This window comes from Hyperolius riggenbachi, chromosome 1 (genome assembly GCF_040937935.1).
Source record: "Hyperolius riggenbachi isolate aHypRig1 chromosome 1, aHypRig1.pri, whole genome shotgun sequence".
NCBI lineage: Eukaryota > Metazoa > Chordata > Amphibia > Anura > Hyperoliidae > Hyperolius > Hyperolius riggenbachi.
The window spans coordinates 595,104,069-595,129,921 of record NC_090646.1 but is presented as its reverse complement, the minus strand read 5'-3'; the positions used below and the strand labels follow the sequence as shown (position 1 = coordinate 595,129,921).

General features: G+C 44.8%; 1 protein-coding gene across 1 annotated transcript; it reads left to right on the top strand.

Annotated features, from left to right (window-relative positions):
* The first annotated feature begins 490 nt into the window (after nt 1-490).
* LOC137541551 (granzyme A-like) lies at nt 491-23,752 on the top strand. Its single transcript, XM_068262930.1, has 5 exons — nt 491-635; nt 3,481-3,649; nt 8,231-8,372; nt 10,353-10,616; nt 23,594-23,752. Exons 1-5 carry the CDS (start codon nt 581-583, stop codon nt 23,750-23,752), a joined length of 789 nt encoding a protein of 262 aa, XP_068119031.1. The 5' UTR covers nt 491-580.
* Nucleotides 23,753-25,853: the final 2,101 nt, after the last annotated feature.

Below are 25,853 nucleotides of genomic sequence, written 5' to 3'. Positions count from 1 at the left end.
GCAGACAGAGACTGAGAAAATGGTTGACACTGCTGCGTTTTTATAAGGGTGGGGCCCAGGAGGGAGTGCAGCCTTATTGGCTGCCATGTGTCTGCTGACTGGGATGTAGAGGGGTAAAGTTTAGCCCAATGACGAGGTATAGGGGGCGGGTTGAACGTGCTATGTGTGCGCTACCCACCGCAGATGCGGACAGCTGAAATCCGCACGAACTACCTGCCGGTCAAACCGTTTGGGCCATCTCTATTTATTACTCTGTACAGCCCCATGAAAGATGTTGTCACTTTATAAATAAACAATAATAAATAGTAAGTTGTCTTCCAGCATTCTGTCACTGTGGACGTCATTTCATGACCAGTTACTGGGAAAACCATGAAGGTGTTACACAAGAGGATGATTAAGAAGCGTGTGATGGAAGTTAGGGGGCAGAGCTCAGGGTGTTCCTATTACAGTGACCAGGCCAACCCTGCATCATTCAGACGTCTACAGCTTTCAGCTATGGCTCCGCTTCAACAATATAAAAGCTCTAACTTCTCACTGTATTCTGCATTAACCACACAAGTGACAACACTCTTCAGTCACCATGAGGGTTTTCTTGCCACTATTTGCTGCAACATTCACCTTACTCATCCATCCATGTAAGTATACATGCCTGCATTTTATATAAGGCTAAGATAAGGTTTACTTTGAAAGTGAGTTATAAACTGAAGGACAAAATGCAGATAACCTGATTTATACACTGTATGTTAAAAGGTAGGTTGTGTCCATGGATTGTCCCTTATGCTGTATTCTAAAAAAAAGTTGAAGCCATATTCTGACCATACAATGGGCTTGATTCACAAAGCGGTGCAAAGTGTTTGCACGCCTGTGAAAAGCCCTTTAGCATGCCTAAACTCAGTTTAGGCGTGATAAGAAGAAACTCGCGCGAATTTTCCGCGCGCAAAGTTTTCCGCGCGCAAGCGCGCAGGGGCGCGCGCAGCACCCGGCGCTTCGCGCGAAGCTCCCATTAAGCCCTATGGGACTTTACGCGCGTACGCGTAAGTCTTTTAGGCGTGATAACTGAGTTATCACCGCTTTGTGAATCAAGCCCAATCTGTGTTCCTCAGCAGACATTAAGATTCATCAGATAACTTATGGCCCTTATTCAATTCACTTTTTCCCCTAAAGTTTTTTTTTCCCAAGAGATAATTTTGACCTTCCATTTAAAATAACTTTTCAGCACTCTGCATCTGAAAATGTAGATGAAAAAGCACTGTCAAAATCATTCCAAGTATTTTCTGACTTGCTGCTGCTGGTGGCTTAAAGAGACACTGAAGTGTCTAAAAAAACATCTTTTTATTTAATAAATGTGTTTAACCTAATAGCCCTAACTAAACTGCCGCATCCCCGCGGCTGTAAGCTATCTAAATCCCCCCTAACTCCCCCCTCCCTCTCCCCTGCAAAATCCACGACTTTCTTGGTCGTGGATTTTGCTGCCCTAAGCGCTTCCGTGTGAGGCAGAGCTATGAGCTGCAGCCCTGCCTCACACGCATCTGTCAGCGGTGGACCTCCGCCTCTCCCCCGCCCCTCTCAGTGAAGGAAGACTGAGAGGGGCGGGGGAGAGGCGGCAATCCGCCGCTGACAGACGCGTGTGAGGCAGGGCTGCAGCTCATAGCCCTGCCTCTCACAGAAGCGCTGCCCGGATTGCCCCCATGGGAGTTTGGGGGGATTTAGTTAGATTAGAGCAGCGGGGATGTGGTGGTTTAGTTAGGGCTATTAGGTTAAACACTTTTATTAAATAAAAAGAAGCTTTTTTGAGACTTCAGAGTCTCTTTAAAGTGTACCTGAGATGGGGCAGGAGAGAAAATGAATACATACATACAGACCGCTTCCTCAGAGGCATACAGTATACACACACATCAACTGTCAACCCTCAAAAGGTATATGACCGCAATCTGATAGAGATCAAAGACTGGAATTAACCAATGATATCCTGGATGCTAGCTCACATCCATGAATCTTGCTATTCATTGATGCGTGCTAGTGTCCAGGATATCGTCGGTGAATACCTGGCTTGAAGAAACTTTAAAAGGAAGAATAAAAGACGAGTTGTTAATTTAAAGGCCCGTATTTATCTGTGTGGAATGTGTATAGGACTGTAATTAGGGGTGGAACAACATTATTCTGTTTTAATTTTTATTGTATTGCTCTGATCATTTCCTCGCCATCTTCCACTGCCTCCTCTATCTTCCGCAATTCGCCCCGCTAGGTCATTCAGTCGGGGCCAGTTGGCACAGGCACAGTCTGGCCTCACATGCGCTCTCCCATTGTGCTCCCGTGGCCGGGAGTGCCCTGTGTCTGTGCAGTAGTATTCCGCAGTTGCAGAACACTCTCAGTGATGGGAGCGCGATGGGGGCACTCACGGCCAAGCTGCACATGCGCAGTTGGCCCCAGACTGGTGGACTTACTAGAGCCGATTGCAGAAGATACAGGAGGCGGCGGAGGATGGAGAGGGAGTGATCAGCTTGGAGGGGACTGGTGGAAACACCAGGTATGTATAAATATCCTCTCCCTTGCCATCTCAGGTTTCCTTTAAAAGGCATTTTATTGATAAAATGGGAAATATCACCTAGGAGAAAACATGAAGAAAAACTGAATTGGATTTGGCCCACTGTGTCTATTTATCAGTAGGGCAGTGCTCTCTCTTTGCCCTTACAGGGCTCAGCTGTGTAGTGTGTAGGCTTGCAGCAAATGGTCCTGAGCAGCTGGGTTAAAGCTCATCAGAACTACTCATGTCCCTTAGTAGCTACTGGACATTCTTGGACCAGACTTGCACATGCCCTGTAGGGATGTGTGAGTCTTCAGAACTACTCTGGGACTAGGGATGGATGGAAATGCCGATTTCCGATTCCACAGAAATTCAATTTCTGCTAATGCCGATTTCCAGTTTCTGAGGTGTCTTTTTAGTCATTTTGGAATTCTCTGATTGGCCAAATACTTCCGAGTTGATTTGGAATTATAGGACGAATCAGAGAATACAGAATTGTTCGGAATCAGAATCAGAATACTACAGAAATTTTAGGCCAATCACAAGACTCAGGAATACTCGGTAGTTTCCGAGTCTTGTCTATGGTCTAAAATTACCAAGATAATCCGATTTTTACCCGGAAAAATTCTGCATTCTTTGATTGGTCCAATACTTCTGAGTTTTCTGCAAGCACATTTATGGACTTCACAAATAGATGTGCAATCAGGGGGTGCGTGCAGCCCGGTACTGTGCATGCGCAGTAGTCCATTACTGAGCTGAGTTGAAGACTTTACAGGCCTGACAGCAGCATAGTGGATGGGACCAGGAGAACATCGAGGGAGTTGATGGACTACATGGGGCTGGAAAAAGCCCCAGGTAAGTAAAAATCCTTTTCTCCCAATCATCTCAGCTATACTATAACGTTACATATTTCTTTCCATTGTTCCACAATACAGGCTTTTTATATTTCCTTCCAGGTAAATTTGTTTCAGATGTGTGCTTGGAAATCATCGGAGGAAGTGAGGCCATACCTCATTCGTGGCCATTCATAGCTTATATATCTACTCCAGGAAATCATGGAGCAGAACTGTGTGGCGGTACCTTGATTAATCGGAGCTGGGTGCTGACTGCCGCTCATTGTCCTATGTGAGTATTTGGATCACTGAGGTTTTTACTACATTTTGAGGGCTGATTTATAAAAGTGCACAGTGTTATTTAAGTTGCAACTGCCCCTTTCTGCTGAGTCCATGCCGGTCACAGGTTTTCTGTAAGAAGGAATAAGGTTGGTTAATAATTAGTATGGGCAGTGTAACTCTCACTAGTGGGAAGGAGTCACCAAGGAACAGTGGAGTAGCACTGCCAAAAACAGGCCTTTGGAGATTACCGCTATAGTACGTGGTAATCCCCATCTGGCATCCATCCAAGCAGGAAGTGATGCTCTCTTCGTGTTGGGAAAACAATTACATGCACAGAAGCGTATTGCTAAAATAAGTTTCTGCACATGTGCAACGCTGAAAACTGTGGCGGGGTTTCTAAATAGACACACGTTACCATAAACTTACATGACTTACATGAGCGATATGCGAATGCTGCTCCTGTTTGGCATCCCAGAGTGGCAAATCTCCAGCCACCACTACTTTGCAAGAACCGCCATTCCAGCACTGCACGAGTTTGTGGTAGCAAACGTGGCCCGTTCGCTTGACTATGCTGTGGGCGAGCGGGTCCATATCACCATGGACTCGTGGAGCAACCGATTTGGGACAGGCCGCTACCTGCCCTTTACCGAGCACTGGGTGACAATGGTGGAAGGGGGGATGAGAAGAACGCAGCAGCAGCACTTGTTGGTGCCATCCTGCAGGATCAGGGGGATGCAGCAGGCTCCTCTGATCCCATTCCCTCCACAACCCGCAAGCAAGCCCACCTCAGCTGCGCAAGCCACGCCACTATCAAGCACTGCTGAAATTGGTCAGCCTGGGGAAGGATAAGCTTACGGCCGCCGACATCCTGGCCACCCTCAGGATGCAGGAGCAGACTAGCAGAGGTGGCTGACCCCCAGAAGCCTGAAAGGGGCTTCTGTGGTGTTTGATAATGGGGCCAACCTGGTGGCCACACTGCAGCAGGGACACCTCCAGCAAATCCCCGGCTTGGCGCATGTTCTTAATTTAGTGGTGAGGTGCTTCCTGCTCACCTACTGGGGGATGAACAACCTGCTGGAAGATGCCCGGAAGGTGGTGCGCCATTTCCACCGCTCCGCCACTGCCTCTGTAACCCTGGCCCACCTGCAGCAGACCAAGGTCCTGCCATCACACCGCCTGATAATTGATGTCCCAGCTCGCTGGAACTCAACTCTGGCTATGTTGGAGCGTGGACTGTGGCAGTACAGGATGTCTCTTAAGAGGTACATGTGTGATCAAGACAACCTGAAAGTCATCATCACAGCATCTCAGTGGGCACAGGTGCAGCAATTGTGTCTGGTGTTGACTGCAGGGAACCAAGATGGTGAGCCGGGAGCAGGCATCAGTTTGTGAGTGGGTGCTCCTGGTTTGCCTGCTGTACAGGGCAATGTGTGATCTGATGGAAGAGGGTAGGCAGCCCTGAGCCAGCTGGATCAGGAGCAGGCAGCACAATTCACCTCACAGGAGGAGGACTTACAGATAGTGGAGGAGGAGGAGTTGGAGTTCCCTAACCTGAATGCTGAGGGGGAGCAACAGAGCGCTGCTGCCGTTGTATGGGGGTGGCGGTTTGAGGAGCAGGAGGACACGGCGAAGGAAGAGGACAGGCATGTCCTATCAGACATCGACAAAGAGGTGCCTGCCAATGCCAGCCTCTTCCCCATGGCTGTGCACATGTTGCGCTGCCTTCACAAGGACCCCCGGGTGATCCAGAAGCATGAAATGGAGGACATCTGGATCACCTTGATGTTGGACCCACGTCTGAAGGGGAAGCTGGGAGAGTTCATGTCGCCATCCACCAACGAGCAATGCACAAGGGAGTTGCAGGAGGCCCTTGTGCGCAGACTGCAGGATGGATTCCCCCAGCCTTCCACCCCCACTGTTGCTGTTCTGCAGCAGCAACAGCAGCATCCAGTGCCCCTTAGACCTGCTGAGCCTAACCAAGAGCCTGCGTGCAGTGCAGCTGCCCAGAGCAGAGGTGCCAGCCACAGCATCCTCCTCCAACCAGCACCAGGGACTGATCAGCATGATGTCTTACTATATGGGGTCATTTAGCGGGCTTGACACTGACAGCTCCATGGACCCCTTGGAGTACTGGGTCAAGAGACTAGACATCTGGAGAGAGCTTGCCTAGTACGCCCTGGAAGTCCTGTCCTGCCCCCCTTTCAGTGTCCTATCCGAGAGATGCTTCAGTGCGGCTGGTGGCATGGTCACCAAGAAGCGTTCTCGGCTGTCCCACGCCCCTATCATGCTGTGGTACCACTAGTGAGGTGCCATAGCTTTTTGGGCTGCTTAGTCCTCCTACTGCTGCTGCTAATGTTCTATTTCACTACCGGGGTCCACGGACAACTCTGCTGCCATGTCATTACTATGGATGCAAGTAAAAAAAAAAAATGTACAAAAACCTCTCTGGGTGTTTTTGTGGCATCGGCCACTCATCCTCCTCCTGGTACCACCACCGCCAGGTGCCCTTGGGACTCATCATGACCTGCCTGCATGGTTGTAGTTTGCTAGGGACTCTGTGATTGCTTAAAGTGTATTTCCCTGTTTAAAATCAATTATTACCAAATAATACCCGCATTTAAAGTGTTAATTTAACTTTAAAATCCATTTTCTCAAAAACGAAAAGTTCTTTTTTGTTTTTTTTTAAGTTTTAGACCCTTATCACCTTTATAATCCATGCAATTTTGGGGATTGTAGCATATGGGGGCTTTGCTGTTAACTTTAAAGGAAAATCCGGAGCACGGCAAGTGATTCTGCATTTTAGAGGCAATCACGGCTAAAATCTGAGTTGAATCCGGAATTCCATTTAAAATCCGGATCAAAATCACTACGATTTTGATTCAGCCATGGTCGAATCCATAATCGGGGGTATCCGAGCATCACTACAACTCATTCAGAGTGTACACAGTGCTGTGATCGCTTGCCGGGAGGTAATTAGCAGTGCAGAAAAGTGCTTGAATAATGGCTTAGGTCTGTTAACCCTCCTGGAGGTCTATTAAAATCTGCCAGGGGGCAGCGCAGCAGTCTTTTTTTTTAAATCATGTAGCGAGCCCAGGGCTCGCTACATGATAGCCGCTATGCAGCGGCATCCCCCCGCCCGCTTCGATCGCCTCCGGCGATCTCCGATCAGGAAATCCCGTTCAAAGAACGGGATTTCCTGGAGGGCTTCCCGCCATGGCGACGGGGCGGGATGACGTCACCGACGCCATGACGTCATTGGGAGTCCCAATCCACCCCTCAGCGCTGCCTGGCACTGATTGGCCAGGCAGCGCACGGGGTCTGTGGGGGGCGGCGCGGCGCAGCGGATAGCGGCAATCGAGCGCGGGGCGGCGGGGTTACCGCCAGGAAGGTTAAAGATGAGGCCAGGCAGACGAGCTCTCTTCGACATGTTTTGTTATGGCACCATTTTGGTCATGCCCCCAATGTTTTTCCTTTTTAGTATAATAGCAGTTTTATACCAGTATTGTTGTTTGTTGATTTTTTTATAAGATGTTTAAATAAAATAAAAAAAATAATTAAGGTTTCAGTCATGAATGACTTATGATTTGGTGGTATTAATACCCTAAGAATAACTAGTCCGCAGTAAACTCCCATTGACTGACCTATTTGCCTATAACTATTGAACGGGAGGAGCAGAAATTTATGTTAAAATGTATACACATTAAAATGTAGGTGTGAGTGTGACCCTATTAGGTCTAACAAATGAAACACCAACATTGTCAGAAATCTTAATGGGGAAAAACACAGGAATGCAAAGTGGTTAAACTGAATCCTTCTTGAACTTTAAGGTTATAAGGATATTTGAACGTTTGATAGGTAGTGATGATCGTAATTACAATTACATAACATTTTGCATTACATTTCTCAATTGCAGCCACATGTAATAACGATTTAAACATTTAATTGATGTCACATAATCTATTTGTAATTTTGTGTAGTTTCATGTAGGTAGAAAAAACAAAGATTTGTAAAAGTAATACCTTTTAATTGCTAACTGATAGAGTTAAATTATGCAAACTTTCTGGGATCTAGTCCCCTTTTTCAGGAATATTTCCAGATTTTTTTGTGCAATTTCATGTAATCTTGCATAGTTACATGTTGAATTTAGTTAATATCCGTAATGCATGCCATTGTCACTAAAACTGCTACATATGGTAAGGGGAATAGTGGGAACAAGTCAAAAAACAAAAACAAAAAAAAAACGGAAAAATTGATTTTAAAAATGCAAAGGAAAAACGTTTTTTAAACTTTTTTTTTTTAGCAAAAAAACAAAACAAAAAAACAAAGCAAAAAAAAATGTCCTTTTAATTTTTAAAATTTATTTTCTAAAAAACGACAGGGTCTTTTGTCCAAGACAGGCTTAGATGGTGCAGGAAATTTGTTGGCACCAGGCACCATAATGTAAATTATGGCTATAGCAGTGCTCAGTCAGTAATTTGGGCACCGTCAAAAGGCGCGCGTGCTGAAATGAAGTCTCAATGAACGTAGATATAATGTCGCTGCTCCGACAACTGGTTCAAGACATCAATTTACATTACTTTTCTTTTTTTAGTAATTCTGCCACGACAATCAAATTGGGGCTCCACTCCCGGAGTAAAGAAGATCAATATGTACAGACGTTCCAGGTGTCAAAGTGGCGTCCTCATCCTCACTATAATAAAGTACCATTTGATAATGATGTCCAGCTTGTACAGGTACGTACACTAGTCTCAAACAGGGCCAGACACTTACCGCACAAGTACTCTGCTTCAACACTTCTCCTGAAATTGCCACTGCCCTGGGATTTCTGTGTTTGGAGTGAGCGGAGGTATCCTTATCTGATTAGAAATCGTAAAGTGTGCCTTAAAGTAACACATATTTTATGGGAAAAACTTTCCCAGGGCTGGTGGCCTCATTGGATGCTTCAGCAGAAGGAGAACAACAACATCAGAAATTCCATCATGCTTTGCACAGCATCAGGGGAAAAATGCCCAGGCAGTTTTCTTCTGTGCATCTAAAAATGAGACTTGGGTTAGAAAAACAAAGTTCTGATGCTGTGAAACTGTTAAAGAAACACCGAGCCTTTTCAGTGCTGCTGAGTAGATTTTTAGTCTGGAGGTTAACTTTAATTAAGGATATTAAAGGACTTACACGTTGTTCTGTTTTTATGTCACTTAACCTTTTGTGGAAATGGGTAAGGTGTACTATGTACCCCTATACCTATTTCTCCTAGGAGGAGGGCTGACATCTGGGGATCCTCTTCTTAAAGTGGACTCCCAGATGCCACCATAAACCCCCATGGTGTTGTCGGCCCTCACCTCCTCTTGGGGAACCGGAGGTGGAGAAGAGCCCCTTGTCCATGGATTGGACAAACGCCTTTGGGGAGGGGGGGGGGGGGAAGGCTTGCCGTCCCTCTCCCCTGGACCCCCCCCCATACCATGAATCATGCAGGCGGGTCTAGCTTAGGGTGCGAAGCCTCACACGTCCGGGGCTCCGCATTCTGGCTATCCCAGCCTGCAAGGGGTGAAAGTGGCTCAGGAGGTGGGACCCCACATAATTTTTTTACATTTCCCACACACTGAACATATAAAAAAAATTATATACATGTTAATACATCATCTGTCATTTAAGCGCAGTGACTTTGCTACCTTTTCCATCTAACTTTAACATAATTAAAAAAAAACAACTATTAAGTCTTTTTGAAAACATTTTTCCCTCTTGCTCCCACTGCCCCCTTAACATACCATGCACATTTGGTGTTTCTAGCACTTATGGGGGCTTTGCTATTGACTGCTAAAGTCGGCGGATACTAAAATATTTCACACACTCAGAACGAGAACTTTAAAATAGATTTTCTCAAAAACTATAAGGTTGTTTTTAATTTTTTTCCCTCTTGTTTCCACTGTTCTTCTTAACATGCCCTGCAAATTTGGTGTTTCTGTTTCTGGCACATACTGGGGCTTTGCTATTAACCACTAAATGAATTATGGACTCCGACTCGTTATTATGGATGTAATTCGTAACCACATTCGAATTGGAACTCCTATTCTATTCGTAATTATGATTATGATCAAATTGAAAGTAGGTGAAGCCGTATTCAAAACCACTCAAATCTATAATTGAGTTCTTTCTGAGCACCACTGTCTGCTACACTGTACACCCCCTGTACCTCAAGAGCCTCAGCATTTTTTCCCAAGAATCTAAATTACCACACTTCCAATGGACCACATCACACTCCCCTTACCCCTATCATTCACTATACTGGTAAGAAATCTTTAGTTGCAACCATGTCACACACACACACACACACACACACACACACACGCACGCACACACACGCCTTTCAAATCAAAGGGGAGTTGTAAGGATAAGCTTTGAGTTTGTTTGAGGGTCGGATGCAAAACTTGCTCAAACCTAGAGATGGGCTTTAGCGCACTAATACATTACATTGCATTGACCTCCTCCAAAATAACAGCAATGTTTGAATATGACTAACATATTTTCATTAAAAATCGTTCCAGGCTAGTGCAGCACAGGCACTACTATAATTCCAAAATAGAATGTATACTTTGGGACCTGAGCAAGTTATCAGATGTTTCTATAACTGTGATGTTTAAATGGATAAATGAATGAGAGTTATTAGAGTGATTTGACTTGTTGTCTGAGCCAAGTCTTTACAAAACTTATTCTTTCAGCTCTCTGGCAAAGCAAAGTTAACCCCTGGTGTGAAGCCTCTGAAATTGCCAACAACATTCAGTGATGTGGAACCTGGGACCATTTGTGAATCAGCAGGATGGGGCATAACCAGTAATGACCCAAACAGGAGGTCAGACAAGCTATTGGAAGTCAACCTGCCTGTTATAAGTAGAGAGGCATGTGCTGACATGTGGGGATCTCATGAAATCACCAAAAATATGATGTGCACTCTGGATGCCATAGGAGGAAAAACTACCTGCAATGTGAGTATATAATACTTCTGTTTATGTGAGAAGATTCCTATAACTAGATTTGTATTATAATAACCATCAGGAATGCTCATTACAACCTCGTAATTACAGCTCGTAATTAAAATTCACTTTCAACCACTACTGATTACCAATACCACTTCCGCTTTCCTCTACTAATTTCCGCATTCGGGTGCAGATTTTTGCTTAAAATTTCTACAGAAACTTTGACATCAATTTTCTCTAAAACTGCAAGCTCTTTTTGAAAGTGTTTTCTAGCATCTAGGAGGGCTTTGCTATTAACTGCTTAATTCGGTGACCATTGACTATAACGTAAAATGCTAACCCTCAACAAATTTTGCCAACGAAGCTAGGTTGCCATGAAGTGTGGGCCCAAAGTTGTTGCTTGCCTAGGGCACCATTTCACTTTAATCCATCTCTGGATGTACAGGGGAGCAAAGGTGGCACAAGGGGATTAAAGGTGGCACAAGGTGACAGAAGGAGACTCAAAGAGACGGAAGGAGGTACAAACACCTCCTTATGGAGCGTGGCTTCATTTGGGGGTGGGGCTAAGTTCAGGGGATGGGGCTGAATCTAATGATTGTGGTGCTTTTCTTTTGTAGTTAGTAATTTCATGTAGGGATTTCCATATTGTGGAGGAGTCCATATTGTCACATTATTCCTCAAAGTATTTTAGAATAATTGTTTTTGTGTCAGTACAGATGACCTTCTGTAGTTTGTATTTATAAGCTTTGTAGAGAACTTTATCCCCTGTACGATACGCCCTTTCTTTATCGAGGTGCAGCTAAGGTACATCACATCGAGGTACATCACATCTTACACCACTAAGATGTGGTGTAAACCAGGCTTTATCATTGTTGTACCTGTTTGTACCTGAATTTTTGCAAAAGGTAATATATGATGTCACAGCGTCAGTGTATTCATTTAGGTCACTGGTGGATTCTTTGAATATATTCCAGGCAGTTGAGTCAAAGCAGCTTTGTAGTTTTTCCACTGCTTCACTAGTCCAATTCTTAACTGTGGTCACTGTAGGTTTGGCAGTTTTTTAGTCTTGGGGCTTGATTCACAAAAGGGTGCTAAGTGTTAGCAGGCCAGTGAAAAGCCCCTTAGCAGGTGCAAAGTGTCTTTGCACGCGCTAATATGCGTGCAAAGTTTAAATGTTGCACCGGGGCACCTGAAAAGTCGCACCCTCCGAGTGCAAAATAGCCTGATAAGCTTACTTTGCACACGGACGTGCGACATTTCGCATGCCCCACTGCGACGTTTCGCGCGCACCAAATAGCGCGCCATCAGTAACAGCTTTGCCTGTGCAAACTACTCAGCACCCTAGTTTGCACGTGCAAAGCTTTTAGGCATGCTAACTGTGTTAGCACCCTTTAGTGAATCAAGCCCTTAGTCTGTATGTTGGGATATTTTGTATCACTGCATGATCAGCGTTCCCCAAAGCTGCACTGCCGATAGAGGTATATTAGTCCTGAGTCGTAGTGTAACAGTGATCAACCTTCTCTAGTTGCACTTGTGACGTGTTGCCTTTATTTAGGAAGTTCTCTGGTCTGGATAGCACTGTTGAAATCCGAGAGTATGATGAAAAAAGAATCGGAGGGCCTCCTTTCCGTCTCAATGATTTGAACCGCGAGATCTTTAAGCACAGGCTGCATTCATGTTTGTGGCAGGATGTACACAGCGACCAGAATAAATGAAGAAAACTCACAGGGTGTATATTAAGGTCTGCAGTTTATGAAGAGTGTTTCCAGCTCAGCTGAGCATGCTCTCTTGATAACTTTAACATTGTGCATCACCTATCCACCTGCTCGTTTCAGAGGGTGGACGCCGTCCACCCTGGCATGTGTGGAGGGGAGCAGCGCAGTGGAGGGGTAGTAGTGGGCAGCAGTGGAGAAGGGGGAATGTCTCCCCTCCCTTCCCTCACCTTGGGGCTCTCCATCCCTCGCTCTCCCCTCCAGAACTAAAATTTGCAGCGGCTGGCAGCGGGCGGGACTAACCTCTTCCTTGATCCAAGTTCAGGGTAAGATCTGCGTGCCGCTGCTCTGGTCTAGACCAGACTAGCAGCAGTGGAATGCTCCATCTCGCGCCGGAACGTGGAAGAGGTAAGTCCTGCCCGCTGCCAGCCGCCTGCACATTTTAGTTCTGGAGGGGAGAGTGAGGATGGGAGCCCCTGGGCGTCCCCCCTTCCCCACTGCTGTGCCCACAGCTCCCCTTTACTGCGCTGCTCCCTTCCTGCTGGGGGGACACCTGGCTACCTATTTTTGGGACATATACCCCTGACTACATATACTGGGGACATATACCTCTGGTTACATATACTGGGGACATATACCTCTGGTTACATATACTGGGGACATATACCCCTGACTACATATACTGGGCACATATACCCCTGGCTACATATACTGGGGACTACTATACCCCTGACTACATATACTGGGGACTACTATACCCCTGACTACATATACTGGGCATTGTGGAACCGCTGTTAACAGACTCTGGACCTGATTCACAAAGTGGTGCTAACAGTTAGCATGCTGGTGATGAAAAGCCCTTTATCACGCCTAAACTCAGTTTAGGCATGATAAGTTTAGGTGTGATAAGTTTAGGTGTGATAAGTTTAGGCATGATAAGTTTAGGTGTGATAAGTTTAGGCATGATAAGTTTAAGCACCAACTGCGTTAGCACCGCAGTGCACAGCTGATCAAAAGTTTTGCGCTACCAAAGTCTGATGCACTTCGCATAGAGTTTAATGGCGCTGCTTTGCGTGCGGGACTTTGCACGCTATCTACACTTATCTAAACTTAGCATGCCTAAACTTATCACACCTAAACTTATCACACCTAAACTTATCACACCTAAACTTATCACGCCTAAACTGGCTTTTCACCAGCGTGGTGCAATGGTTATCATGCCTAAAGTCTCTAACTGGGTTAGCACCGCTTTGTGAATCGAGCCCTAAGTGTATTTTGGTGAACAGCTGCCAGATTATGTGTATGTTAGGGGAATGGCTCCTGCCAGATAACGGGTATTTTGGGAAACTGCTGCCAGATTGTGTATGTTTGGTGGACCACTACTGCCAGATTACATGTATTTTGGGTGTTACGTGTATTTTGGGTGATCCGCTGTCAGGTTTCACGTATTTTGGGAAACTGCTTCCAGATTGTGTGTATGTTGGGGGATCTGCCAAACTGTCTATTTTGGGGGAACCACTGCCATATTATCTGTGTTTTGGAGGAACTTCTACCAGATTAGGGGCTTGATTCACAAAGAGGTGCTAACTGTTAGCACGCCTGTGAAAACCCCCTTAGCATGTCTAAACGAGCTTTTTGCGCGCGAAACTTTATGCGCGTAAAACTTTAGGCGCGTACTGCACAGAGCGCAGGGCGCTCTGCACGAAATGCCCATTAAAGCCTGTGGGACTTTGCGCGCTCATAAGACTTTGCGCGCGCAAAATGTTGCGCGTGGTACTTAGCGCGTGATCTGATTGAGAAATCCGGTGCTAACCTACTTAGCACCCTGGTTAGCACGTCTAAAGACTTTAGACGTGCTAAGTAGGTTAGCACCGCATAGTGAATCAAGCCCATAGTGTCTTTTGGGTGAAATGCTGTCAGATTACATCTATTTTTGGGGGATACACTACGGCAGAGCACAAACTTCCCCACCAGACCTTTTACATCACTGCTAAAGTCATGTATATTTGGCCCCACCCATGACCACGCCGACTTTATGCTTGACCACTCCCACATTTTTGGCACGCCGCGCTACACGTGGCACAGGGATTTTTTGGGTGAGTCCACTCACCTCTTTTCCCAGGACTAGACCCCTGCACCTATCATTAATATAGAGACAGAGTCTTCCACCTTTGGTTTTGTCAGAAATAAGTTGGTCCCAGTCAGATCTATAGAGTGTAAATCCATTAATCGGGAATACGCTCAGACAGCCAGGTTTCTGTGAAGCAAAGAGCAGCAGATAGATAAGTCTTTCTCTGTCCTGATCAGTAGTTGAAGCTCATCTAGTTTGTTGCATATCGACCTTACATTAGCAAGTATGATTCTCGGTAGTGGAGAACACAGTCTTCTGCGTTGAAAGCGAGTCTGGATCCCGGAGTGCTCGCCTCTTTTTCTAAGCCTTGCTGAGTGATTCAGCACAGTAGCTCTGCTGTTTAGAATCCCCACAAGGTCAAGAGTAGATGAAATATCTAGGGGTAGATTATACTCAGCTAAGTTCCGAATGCTCAGTAATTGTTGGCTGGTGAAGGTTATCCAGGATGGGTTGTGCAAGGCAATGTTGAAATACAAAAATACATAAAACAAACATAAAAAGACAGAGCAAGCGGGCCAGGGCTCCCATCTCCAGGCACCTCATCCACTAACAAACAGGAGTGAAATAAACAGCACTATTGCACTGTATGTTGTAAATAGCACTGCACCTGTTTTTTTCACTCCTGACAATGGCCCTCGGGAAAGTTTATAGGGGTATTGTCACTGTATATATGTATATAGCACCTCTTAGAAGTTGAAGCCTTTTCCTGAGGCTGGTGACATTTACCAGACCTTCATATGTGAGGAGTCAGCAATAGAGGTTGGACAGTCTCATACAGGAACAAACACTGCCCAAAACATCCAACTCCCCACTAGGCTTTGTCACTTTAATGTAAGCACTTTATTATTCATTTATTTGTTGTATTTATAAAGCGCCAACATATTACGCAGTGCTGGACATTAGTTAGGGTTACAGACAATATTTAGGGGTGACATACAGCAATAAGACAATATAGGAATACACACAAACCAGATCACGCAGCACAGTAAGCGTACAATGTAATGCTCAGTCAGTCACTGGATGGGAGCATGAAGATGGAGGAAAGTCAAGTTCACTCAAGGGTTCACTCAAATCCATAGCATAGGTGTATGGTAATGGAGGTGCGTGAACTGGTAGGAGACACAAAGAGGAGGACCCTGCCGAAGGCTTACAATCTAGAGGGAGAGGTAGGGACACGAAATGTAGAGGACCAGAGTTCAGCTGCGGGTTTAGAACACCAGTGAGGGGCGATAGGCCAGAGTGAAAAGGTGCCTTAAGTTCTGAGGGCCTTCTTGAAGAGGTTGAAGGAGGGGAGGAACCCCAATGAGGGAGGTACGGAGTTCCATAGCTGACTCCTTACATACGAAGCTCTGTAAATGTCACCAGCCTGGTGAAAAGGCTTCAACTTCTAAGAGGTGCTATATACATATAGCAGCTCTTGAGAAGTCCTGGAGGCGTGCATGGGGTTGGTTGATGTGGGGGACGGTCAGGTGAAGTTCATTGGAGGAGCAGAGTGAGCGGCTAGGTGTATACCTCTGAGTAAAATCAGGAATGTAGGTTGGGCAGGTTTTGTGGACAGATTTGTAGGCCAGACACAGTATCTTGAATCTGATTCTAGACTGGATAGGAAGCCAGTGGAGGGATTCACAGAGGGGAGCCACCATGGTGGAGTGACGGGAAGAGTGGATAATTCTGGTTGCTGCATTCATGATGGACTGTATAGGGGCAATTCGGGTCATAGGGTGACCAGACAAAGGGGCATTGCAGTAGTCAAGGTGGAAAATTATGAGGACATGGATCAGGAGTTTGGTGGTGACAGAGGTCAGGAAAGGGCGTATCTTGCAGATGTTGCAGAGGTGGAAGTTGCATGACATTGTGATGTTTTGGATATGGGGGGTGAAGCAGAGTGCGGAGTCCAGGGTGACACCCAGACAGCGGGCTTGAGAGGTAGGGCGAATGGTAGTGTGGTTAACAGGGACATGTACATCTTGGAGGGTCAAGGATAGCCAGGGTGGGCAGATCATAAATTCTGTTTTGTCCAGCTTTAGTTTCAGGAACCTAGCAGACATCCAAGAGGAGATGGCTGATAGGCAGAAGGAGACCTTGTCCATGGTTGTGGTAGAGAGTTTATGGGTGTGGAGGTACAGTGGGATGCAAAAGTTTGGGCAACCTTGTTAATCGTAATTTTCCTGTATAAATAGTTGTTTCGATAAAAAAATGTCAGTTAAATATATTATATAGGAGACACACACAGTGATATTTGAGATGTGGGGAGGTGCATAAATTTGTCATTTTATTGATTCCAAAACCTTTAGAACTAATTATTGAAACTCAAATTGGCTTGGTAAGCTTAGTGACCCCTAACCTACATACACAGGTTAATCCAATTATGAGAAATAGTATTTAAGGGAGTCAACTGTAAGTTTCCCTCCTCTTTTAATCTTCTCTGAAGAGTAGAAACATGGAGGTCTCCAAACAACTCTCAAATGACCTGAAGACAAAGAGTGTTCACCATCATGGTATAGGGGAAGGATACAGAAAGCTGTCTCAGAGATTTCAGCTGTCTGTTTCCACAGTTAGGAACATACTGAGGAAATGGAAGACCACAGGCTCGGTTCAGGTTAACACTCGAAGTGGCAGAGCAAGAAAAATCTCGGGTAGACAGAAGCGACAAATGGTGAGAACAGTCAGAGTCAACCCACAGACCAATACCAAAGAGCTACAACATCATCTTGCTGCAGATGGAGTCACTGTGCATCGTTCAACCATACAGCGCACTTTACACAAGGAGATGGTGTATGCGAGAGTGATGTAGAGGAAGCCTTTTCTCCGCCCACAGCACAAACAAAGCTGCTTGAGGTATGCATTTGGACAAGCCAGCTTCATTTTTTGAATAAGTTGCTGTGGATTGATGAAACTAAAATTGAGTTATTTGGGCATAACAAGGGGTGTTATGCATGGAGAAAAAACAACACAGCATTCCAAGAAAAACACCTGCTACCTATAGTAAAATATGGTGGTGGTTCCCTCATGCTGTGGGGCTGTGTGGCCAGTTCAGAGACTGGAAATCTTGTCAAAGTTGATGGACGCATGGATTCCACTCAGTATCAGCAGATTCTGGAGACCAATGTCCAGGAATCGGTGACAAAGCTGAAGCTGTGCAGGGGGGTTCTTTCAACAAGACATCGACCCTAAACACTGCTCAAAATCCACTAAGACATTCATGCAGAGGAACAAGTACAACATTCTGGAATGGCCATCTCAGTCCCCACACCTGAATATAATTCAAAATGTGTGGTGTGAGTTAAAGAGAGCTGTCCATGCTCGGAAGTTATCAAACCTGAATGAACTAGAGATGTTTTGTAAGGAGTAATGGTCCAAAATACCTTCAACCAGAATCCGGACTCTCATTGGAACCTACAGGAAGTGTTTAGAGGCTGTAATTTCTGCAAAAGGAGGTTCTACTAAATATTGATTTCATCTCTTTTTTTTTTATATTTATGCACCTGCCAAATTTTGTTTAAACAATTATTGCACACTTTCTGCAATAAACTTCATTTCACTTCTTAAATATCACTGTGTGTGTCTCCTATATGATATATTTAACTGACATTTTTATCGTAACAACCAACGATTTATACAGGAAAATAATGACAATTAACAAGGTTGACTTCAAATATGTTGTGACAGCGCTCCTCCTTAGCCTGTAATGTTAAATGACACAAAAAACTGCACATAGTGCATTACTGTTGGCAAAATGCAACACACTGCATGCACTACACCCCATTTTGAATGGTGAAAAAACAGTGAAAAAAGCAGTGCTGCACTCTTCATGCACCTCGATCCCAACAATTTGACCTCTTACCAGATTGCAGCCACCTCAAAGCCAGGTGGGTCTAGCGCGTAGCCTCACGGCCAATAAATTTCAATCTCTCCACTTTGTCCACAAGTAAAAAGCCGGTAAAGAAAGATAAAACACAGCATAGCTGTGAGAAAACGCGGAAAAGCCGCCGCAGGTGCTCAGAGCAAGGCTGCTGATTCCGCGTCTAACGCGGCAGTTTGCGCGCATAAGCCTACACCTGCTAGTATGGCCGAACGCGGAGAAACCGCTGCATGTCCTGAGAACAAGACTACTGATTGCGCGTCCAAAGCGGCGGTTTGCACGCATAGGCCTACATCTGTTAGTATGGCCGAACGTGGAGAAATCGCCGCATGCTCTGATTGCGGTGCGGCTGGTTCCGCGTCCAGCGCGGTGGGTGGTACACAACACATGGCTGGTGTGGCTGGGACTGATAGTCCACACAGGTTCAGAAGGACGCGCGCGCGCGTTGAGAGGCAGAGCTTTTATGACAGCCAGAAGAGAGTCAGCTGACCAAGCTGGTCAGCTGACAATCCAATAAGTTCCCATTGGTCCAGCACTTAGGGGAGGCGCTGGAGAGTGCTGTACTATATATACTGGGTGCTGGTCATTCTCTGGTTGTCTGCCGTTGCGATCACTACGTGGAAGCACTCAGACCTTTTTGTCAGAATCTGTGTTATTCTCTAGACCAGTTCCAGGGTGTTGATGATCACGGACCTCACACCCCAGACTAGGAATACTGTATATTATCTGTGTTATTCTCTAGACCAGTTCCAGAGTGTTGATGATCACGGACCTCACACCCCAGACTAGGAATACTGTATATCATCTCTGTTATATCTCAGACTAGTTCCAGGGTGTTGATGATCAAGGAGCTCACACCCAAGACTAGGACTTGTACTATCATTTTGCTATACTTCAGACTAGTTCCAGGGTGTTGATGATCACGGAACTCACACCCAAGACTAGGCATTGTTTATTATCTGTTATGACCTTCTTCTTTCCTGACCACTCTTCTGATCACTGATTTGGTACTTCGCTATATCTGATACTCTGTTGCCAAACCTTGCGTGTTTTAGGATTACCGAACCAGTCTCCTGTCTGTGTACCTTATCTGTCTGTGTGTTGACGACCTGGCTTGCTCGACCTCGAGAGCTATCCCCCCAGTTAAGAGATAGTTCACATATCTGTTAGTGACACCCCCCTTTGGTGTCACTCACACTCTGGTCCTTCCTATTCCCAGTCTGGTCACTCCCTTGGGAGCTCACTGACCATAGGAAGGAACTTGTTCTTTGTGCAGTATCCCTTACTGCCTCATCACCTGCTTTGCAGGTGCGGTCCTCAAAGTATTACTGTTGCACCAAACACTCTTATCACTCAGGTGTCCAGAGATTAGTGATATATCTGATTATTGGTGATACTGCAGATCATCAATAATCAGGTATATATCTGCATTTTTGGTGATACTGCAGATCACCAATAATCAGATCCTCTCTGTGTTACACCGATCGTTACAATAGCGTAATTCAGTTACTAGTAAGTGTGATGCGCACTCACATGGTTCAGAAGTTTAAGGAGCTCATCGGGCAGCCAAGCCCAGTAGTGTGGCCTCCTGCTGCGGTATACGGCGTCCCGTCCTCCGCTCTCCGAGTTCCTCTCTGCGTGCTTCTGATCCCAGTGACCTCAGCGCACCTGGCTGCGCCCTACGCGTTTCGTCCGCTTGGACTCATCAGGTTGCCCAAACTTTCGCATCCCACTGTACATCTGGGTGTCATCTGCATACAGAAGATAGTTAAAACCCATGGAGGAGATAACCTTGCCAATGGAGAATGTGTATAGGGAGAACAGTAGGGGGCCAAGGACCGAGCCTAAGGGGATTCCCACCGTGAGGGAGTTGAGGGTGAATGAGGAATCATCATTGAAGAAGGTCATGAAGGAGCAGTTGGAGAAGTCGGATGTGGCCAGGGAGAGGTCATGAATGCCCATGGACTGGAGGGAGTGGAGGAGTAGGGAATGGTCCACTGTGTCAAAAGCTGCTGAAAGGTCAAGGAGGAGGAGAATGGAGTAATTGCCTTTAGCTTTAGCTAAGGCTTGGTCATTGATCACTTTGGTGAGAGCTGTTTTGGTTGAGAGGGCAGGCCAAAATACAGATTTTAGTTGGTCAAGTAGGGAGTTGGCATTGAGGTACTGGGTCAGGCAGCTGCTCTTGCCAACTGACTCAAGGAGTTTTGAGGCAAAAGGAAAGAAGGGAGATAAGGCGGTAGTTGGAGGGTAGTGCAGGGTAGAGGGAAGGTGCCTGTGAATAGGGAGAGGTTAAACATGGCAGTGAGGACTGGGGCCAAATCCAGGAAGTGAAGACGGAGTAAGTCAGAAGGGACATGGTCAAGGAGTGAGGTAGTGGTATGGGAAGTCTACAGTAGGTGGCTGACTTCCTTAATGGTAGTAGGCTGAAGGAGGTGAGGGGAGGATAGGGTGGTGGAGGAGCTGGATGGGAGGGAGTGGGAGGTGAGGATTAAAGGCTGATTATTTCCTGATGAATGGAGACACTTTTGTTTGTGAAGTGGGTGGCTAAATCCGTGGCAGAAAGTGAGGGAATGGAGGGTGGGTTTAAGCAGAGAGTTGAAAGTGGCAAAGAGATGCCGGGGGTTGGAAGCTTGTGTTTTGATGAGCTTGGTGAAGTATTCCTGCTTCACATCAGCAAGGGCAATGTCGAAATGCAGCAGCTTAGCCTTGTAATGTAGGAAATCCTAGTTAAATCGAGTTTTCCTCCATTTCCATTCAGTGGCGTGTGTTATCCTCTGGAGGTTGCGAGTATGGGTGGTGCACCAGGGCTAGGGTTTGGGGTGGTGGTTGCTGCAAGAAGAGGGGAGAAGGTTCCTCTAGGGCTAATGAGAGGGTTTGATGATACTGAGCTGCAGCAAGATGAGGAAAGGCTTGGGTGGGGAAAGAGGAGGAGAGGGCATGGAGGGGGTAAGCTAGGACACTAAGGTTGAGCTTACGTAGGTCTCACCTTACAAATACACTGAGTAGCATGAGAGAGTCCTCCAAATGTAAATATGATGGCTTGTTCAAAATAAAAACAATGCATAGGAAACCATATAGCCAATACATTTCCCACATCGAACACAAGTGTCTGATAAGCAGTGATATATACCGGAAACATTTCCCACACTCATAGCACATAAATGGGGCTTCTCACCAGTGTGGGATCTCCTCATGTGAAACAAGCTCTGTTTCTGTGCAAAACATTTCCCACACTCAGCACATAATTAGAGTTTCTCGCCAGTATGACATCGCTCATGTCTGACAAAGTTTGATTTTAGAAAAAACTTATCCCACACTCAGCACATGAATATGGCTCCTCACCAGTGTGGGATCTCCTTATGTGAAACAAGTTTTCTGTGTAAAACATTTCCAACACTAAGCACATGAATAGAGTTTCTCGCTAATGTGAGATCTCTCTGGCTTGACAAGATGTGGTTTCCAAACAAGATATTTCCCACAGCGCAGCACATCCATAGGGCTTCACAAGAGTGTGTGATCTCGTTTTCGTAAAGGCCTGATTTCTGGACAAAACATTTCTCACACTCAGAACATGCACAGGGATTCTCACCGGTGTGATATTTCTTATGCATGAAAAGGTTTGATTTAATCCCAAAACATTTTTCATACTCGGCACATGAATAGAGCTTCTAATTAGTGTGAGATCTCTCAAGTTCAGTATGTATTGATATAGGACCAATCAATTCAAAATGACTTCAACCAAACTCAACCCTTTCATGGATGATTCCAGAATTTATTGTTGCATTCTCAACAGCGGTTGCATAGCAGCAAAAAAAAAAAGAGCACAGTTTTTTGCTGTTATGTAACAGCTGTTGAGAATGCAACAATAATAATAGATGTATGTGGGGTTGCAATGAGCCCTTTTCAGCTTATGAACTCCCTGACAAAAATAGACATATACACCAGAAGCCACCAAATCATTTTGCTAATTCTTAATTTCCCACACTAGATTATGGTTATGGACATGTATATTCAAATACACAAATTTAGCGGACATTTCCCTCACACTACATCTGTTAACCCTGTGTGTGAGAGAAAGCTCTCACTGCAGCTGCCTGTCTCTGAGAGCTCTCTGCAGAATGCAGAGGAAATGTATCTTATGTACAACATAAACATTTGTAATAGTGTGTGAAACCTGAAACCAGAGGCATGTTAAATATTACACTGTTACTGTTCTTAGCATGTCAGACTGCAGAGATTCACCTATGAAAATGAGACATTCCAACCGAACTAAAATCTACACACAATGAATTACCTTATGTACTTGCGTATAAGACTATTTTTTCAGCACAAAAATATGCTGAAAAGTTACCCCCTTGGATCATATGCGAGTCAATGGCCTCAATTCACAAAGCCTATCTCCTGTCTTTAATAACTCTTCTAGAGTTATCACCATGGTGATAAGGCATGTAGTATTCTGGAAACATTTTACCTCAGGCAAACCTAAAGTTAACTCTTCCGTCTTTAAGTTAACTCTTCAATCCTTAAAATAACTCCAGAGTTAAAGACAGGCTGTTTATTAACTGCGTGTGAAAATAACTACAGAGGAGGTAAATTAACTACAGAAGAGGTAACTTAAGGAATGGAGAGATAAAATAACTCTCACACTGTGTGGAGGTAAGTTATCTCTTGCCTTATTATCTCCAGCATGATCTTAGTGAATTGAGGCCATTGGAACAGAACGGATGGTGGAGCAAGTTTTGTGACTGGCGGAGAAGCGCAAGGATCGTGCACTAGTGATCCTGCTCTTGCCAGCTGACTCCCTGCTGAGTCAGTGTGCCCCAACCTCTGCAACATGGTGTGCCTCCATAGTCTTCTCACTTCAGTTGTCCTTTAAGGCTACATTCACAGTGTGTGTTGTATAACATATGTGTTAAACAGTGTGTGAACTACAATGAAGACTGGACATAGACATTAATTCAGAGCTTGCATGCAGTGAGTTAGAGTAACAGGATCCGTCACAACACAGAGATGTGAACAGGCCCATAGAATTGTAAGGGCAGTGATTTGACATGCAGAATTATTATGCAATGCAACTGAGCACTGTGAACCTAGCCTTAGTTTATAGTTTAAATATTATGCACTGTATGTTGGTCATTGTGTTTTTACTATGGGTGCCTTTTATTTTATACTGTATTAATAACTGTGTAAACAGAAAACATATCACTGCAGACAAGCATATGGCCACCAATCAGTACAATCAATAACTTAGATTTGATGTTTCTTTCTTTTTTTGCATAAGGGTGATTCTGGAGGACCTTTGATTTGCCAGAGGCAGCTCCGAGGAGTTGTTTCTTTTGGTCCAAAAAATAATTGTGGACATCCTGAATATCCACCAGGATATGCTTTCCTCAATGAAGATATTGTCAACTGGATTAAAGGAGAAATCAAAAAGAAATAAAAATGAGCAGCTTTTGCTGACTGTTTGCTTTCATTGCTTGCTTGTGCATTTATTTGATACCAATAATTCAATATTATTAGCTGTTTAGGAAGAGGAGGAGGAAAAACAGTTAGATTGCAGCAACAATTAAATACATAAAAAATGAAGACCTCTTATTAGGTGAGAATAAGTCCATTGTCTGGACCATCTATTTTTTAATACAACTGCAATTTTGTGCCTTGCTTTTTTCTAACATATAGTGCATTGATTCTAGTCACCATGTCCCTATGTTTGTTTTTTGTTTGTTTGTTTTTTCAACTATTTTTACAGGAAAATGGTTATCCATTCAGTAAGTGAAAGGTTTATGAGGCCAGTAATCCACAGCAAACAATGGGCTTCCATCTCCCCCTCACCCGGCTACAGCATAACTAGACATGGGCACAGAAGATAATTGGGGGATTGCAGTTTATTCCAGGCTTCTGTCCTATTCTAATTTAATATTGAGGTGGCCATACCTAACAAAAGAACCCACTCCAGGAGGTCCACACAATAGCAAAGCACTGGGGATGTGGGCCCACATGGTGACAGTTTGGAACATTTACAGTGGGGATGATGTATAGCAGGATGCCTGCACTTGTCATACATGAAAGGGGGTGTCATGGTGGCATTTATACATAGAAATATAATGGTGGAATTTGTTATATGGGGAACATAATAGTAGCACATGCAGATGCCCATTTACAGGGGTGCATGCATGGCATGTGTCATGGGCGACTCCTCCTTCAAACCACTAGGGGGTGCCAGTGCTGCTGTGTCCTTGATCACTCTCTTCCTCCTCCCTGTGCCTGCAGAAAACACAAGGGCAGCTGGGATCTCGAGTCTGCTCTGTATCATGTGACTCTGGGGGTGGAGCAAAGAAGAGAGCTGGTGCACTGTGGGAGACTCAATGCTAGGCATGCACAAAGGCTGCATATTGCACAACAGAGAGTGAGTACCTGGTGGTTGTCTCAATCACTGCTCTGTGCAGGGGAACTCTGCAGCTCTCTGCTCATCTGCTGTGCACAGTAACGGGCAGAGACACACATACTGCTGGCTGTAATGCAGTCTCCTGTGTGTCTCTGCCTGGACTTCTGACCCCTGTGTGCTGCACTTAGCTCTCAGCTGACTTGCTAACACAACATAAACATGTCCCCTCCTTTCCTGTTGGCTTTTCAAACATTTCAAGGATAGTAGAAGCAGACATTTTAAAGTTGTCAAGGCAACATCTCTGTATTTGTGGATCCATGCGAAAATGGCGCCTGCGAATAATGACACATGGTGATGCCGCTAATCCATCTTCCGCTTATTGTCATTTAACGTTAACAGTTAATCGTTAATTACCGTTAAGAAATCATCTCCTTAAAGCGGAATATAACCCTGCATTTCAACTTTGCTCTAAAACATTATTTACAATATATTATATGCAACCAGCATTTTTTTTTTTTACTAGACCAGCATTGGAAGGGTTACACAGGGCTTTAAAGTTCCTTTAGATTTCTGCAGACCATCCGAAGCTGAAAAGAGATACATTTTGTTTACAGAAATGTATCTAAGTGTTGAAGGACTCATCTCTCTGACTGAGAAGGAGCTTGGAGGACTGCCAAAGAGTGTGTAACTGTTTATCAATAGATACATAGAATGTAACAATCTGAACTTCTGCATATCTCTCCACGGAACTTGAAACGTCTGTGTTTAACCCTTCCAATGCTGGTCTAGTAAAAAAAATATGCTTTTTGCATATAATATGCTGTAAATAATATTTTAGAGCAAAGTTGAAATGCAGGGTTATATTCCGCTTTAAATATGTTAAATAACTTTTTTAATTGATATTAATAACGCTAACGCTCTTGATAGTAGTCTTCATTTAAAGTTATTATTTTTACCTGGATTAATTGCTAGTTTTTATTTTCAAATAATTGATATTTACATATAAACACATCGCAGCATAATACATTTTAGTTATATTTAATGTAATGCAGTGCGCATTCCGATCCTGCACAAAGTGTATTATAGTTAGTTAACGTTAAGAGTACTGTACTTTAAGGCTGCTTCCACACAAGGACGTTACAGGCGCACGTTAGTG